Genomic DNA, 3024 nt, shown 5'->3' with positions numbered 1-3024 from the left:
AGCACATCGAATGGGAGAAGATATTTGTCAATGACATTACAGATAAAGGGCTGATATCCTAGATCTAGAAAGAACTTCTCAAACTCAACATCCAAAAAACAAAAATCAGGTCAAAAAATGGGCAGAAGACTTGAACAGACACTTCGGCAAAGAAGACATACAAATGAAAAGAAATCATTTTTAAGAAATCAAGTTGTTCTTGTAAAATATATGGAAGTTTCCAAATATTCCTGATCCAAGGTTGGGAAGAACTGTGGGAACATATGAAAATATATAAAGAAAAAAACTGTATGTATATCAGACAGAGCAGAAAGCTTTGTAAATGGAGTATTCTGAAATTGTAGAGAGAAATTGGATTCTAAGAAATTCAAATTTCTGAAAATGCATAGGAGCAAATTCTATTTAACAATGGTCAAAAATCATGATTTTGAACCGTACAATCAAGGCACTTCTTCACCACCAGGACAGCTGTCTATTATTATTATTATTATTATTATTATTTTAATTTTTATTATGTTAAGTTGCCCAGCATACAGTATATTATTAGTTGTTGATGTAGTGTTCAAAGATTCATTAGTTGCCTATAACACCCAGTGCTCATCACAACACGTGTCCTCCTTAATACCCATCACCTAGCTATGGTTACTCTCCTGAAGAATCTTATCAGAGCTTTCTTTATGTCTTTGTTCCTCAGGCTGTAGATGAAGGGGTTCAGCATGGGTGTGACCACCGTGTACATCACCGAGGCTACTGTTCTTGCATGGGAGCTCTGGGTAACAGCAGAGCTAAGGTACACTCCTAGGACTGTACAATAAAACAAGGAGACAACTGAGAGGTGAGATGCACAAGTGGAAAATGCTTTATACTTGCCTTGAGCTGATGAGATTCTATATATGGAGGAAATAATCTTAGAGTATGAATAAAGGATCCCAGCAAGGGGACCTCCACCCAGCACCACAACTGAAACATACATCACTGTGTCATTAAGAAAGATATCAGAACATGCAAGTTGGATCATCTGATGGATTTCACAGAAAAAGTGGGGGATTTCCACCTCTGAACAGAAGGAAAGCCGTGACACCATTAAACTCTGTATTAAGGAATTCAGGACACTCATGATCCAGGACACCAGAACCAAGAGTCCACAGAGCCGGGGGTTCATGATGACTCTGTAGTGCAGGGGGTGGCAGATGGCCACAAAGCGGTCATAGGCCATCACCGCCAGGAGAAAGTCTTCCCAGCCTGCCAAGAGTAATGAAAAGCAGATCTGGCTGAGGCATCCTGTATAGGTTATAACTTTGCTCTGAGTCTGTATATTCACCAACATCTTTGGAATGATGATAGAGGTGACACAGATGTCTACAAAGGACAGGTTGGCCAGGAAGGAGTACATGGGGGTGTGGAGGTGGGAGTCAGAGCTGACAGCCAGGATGATGAGCAGGTTTCCAAACACTGTGATCAGGTACATGCAGAGGAAAAGCCCAAATATGGGGAGCTGCAGTTCTGGTTTGCTTGATAATCCCAGAAGAAGAAATCTTGAAAACTGGGTATCATTGTCTGGTCCCATGTGGTGGTTTGATAACTAGAAATTAGGAAAAATGATTAATTTTAATACAAACAGCCATAAGTAACATGGCAGAAATGCTATAATTCAGTGACATGTGGGAATACAGGCAGGCATGAAGGGAAGTGGATGGAGTGTTATCTTTGCTGGGAGTTCAGGAAGATGTAAAACATTGTGACATTTGAAGAAAGACCTTAGGGAAATCTGCATGGAGACACAGGGTTAATTGGGGGATGTGTGTGTCCTGTAAGAGAAAGAGCAAGTGGAAAGGTCAGAGGAAGTCACCTAGGTAGGTCTACTCAAAATGAAGCCAGTATAGTAAGGAGAAGAGCAAGAGGGAGAGTGATGAGAGGTGGTGTCAGGGAATGTTGAGGAATGATGTGGCCTCCTTGCTGCACATTAGACCTTCATTCCACCTGAACCTTCATTCAAATGGTGATCCTTGCACATCATTAATTTGTCTCCTGATAAATTGTCAGTAAAAATAGATCCATTCCTTTTTTCAGGGTTGGTTAAAATCCTGGAGTCCATATTTCAAGGGTCCCACATTGGCACACTACAGATGCCTGGGACCATGTAAGTACCAGGCTCTTCTCACCTCCAGCTACAATATTTAGGAAAGAAATGAAATTAGTTAAGCTCTCAACATCAAATTATCATTACCCTAGTGGATATAGAAAAGTCCCCAAATTCCAGTTGGTAAGACTCCCATGAACATGTAACTTGGTGCTTCATTTTAATATGACCAGTTTGTCCTGTATTTAGAGAAGTATTAAAAATTTAGAGGAACAGAAAAAGAAGAAGGGGGAGAAAGGTCTATAAGCCCAGGCAGTCCCTGAGAGATCATGATGAGGAGAATGCTTCCCTGATCCTGGTTCCATTGCAACCCTAGGTATATCCACTTGATGTCCAGAATAACTAACAAAGCAGCAAACCTCCATTTGTCCAAAAGAGAAAAGAGTGATATATTTATGGTGTCAAGACACCTTATTGTATGAACACATACTAGAAATATGAGTGAAAGAACAATTCCATAATTGACAAAAGTAAATACATAATGTACAAAAATAGCAGGGATTTATCAAGAAGAAATGAAAGTTTTTCTAAATGATATTAAATGCAAAATTTTGGAATTAGTGTATGAGTTTTGAATCGTGGATATACCACACAGTAACTTTTTGAATGTGGAAAGACAACCAAACAATTTGTTCTAAAATGATAATATTTTCATTGGAATAGTAGGGATAGTGGTATCTTTGTTCCTAAGGTGGTTGATGGATTTAGATTTAGTTTTTATATGTTAAAAAATGAGCATAGTTCCTTCCTGTAAATATTTGAACTGTTATTCTCTTTATTCAGCACTGTTTTTATGTGTGTGCATGCACACATGTAGATTTGTGTGTTTGCACGTGTGCACACTCTTGATCTTAATGTAAAAGGCATGCTTACTATGCACAGTA

General features: G+C 39.0%; 1 protein-coding gene across 1 annotated transcript; it reads right to left on the bottom strand.

Moving 5' to 3' along the window:
- Window positions 1-628: 628 nt before the first annotated feature.
- On the bottom strand, window positions 629-1567 carry LOC123932194 (olfactory receptor 7A5-like). Its single transcript, XM_045989949.1, has one exon. It carries the CDS (start codon window positions 1565-1567, stop codon window positions 629-631), a length of 939 nt encoding a protein of 312 aa, XP_045845905.1.
- Window positions 1568-3024: the final 1457 nt, after the last annotated feature.

The sequence above is a fragment of the Meles meles genome, chromosome 20 (assembly GCF_922984935.1).
Source record: "Meles meles chromosome 20, mMelMel3.1 paternal haplotype, whole genome shotgun sequence".
Lineage (NCBI taxonomy): Eukaryota > Metazoa > Chordata > Mammalia > Carnivora > Mustelidae > Meles > Meles meles.
This window is presented reverse-complemented; position numbering and strand designations above follow the sequence as displayed.

Excerpts from the sequence above, each read along its gene's own strand:
- LOC123932194 (XM_045989949.1), bottom strand. The coding sequence starts at position 1,567 with ATGGGACCAGACAATGATACCCAGTTTTCAAGATTTCTTCTTCTGGGA.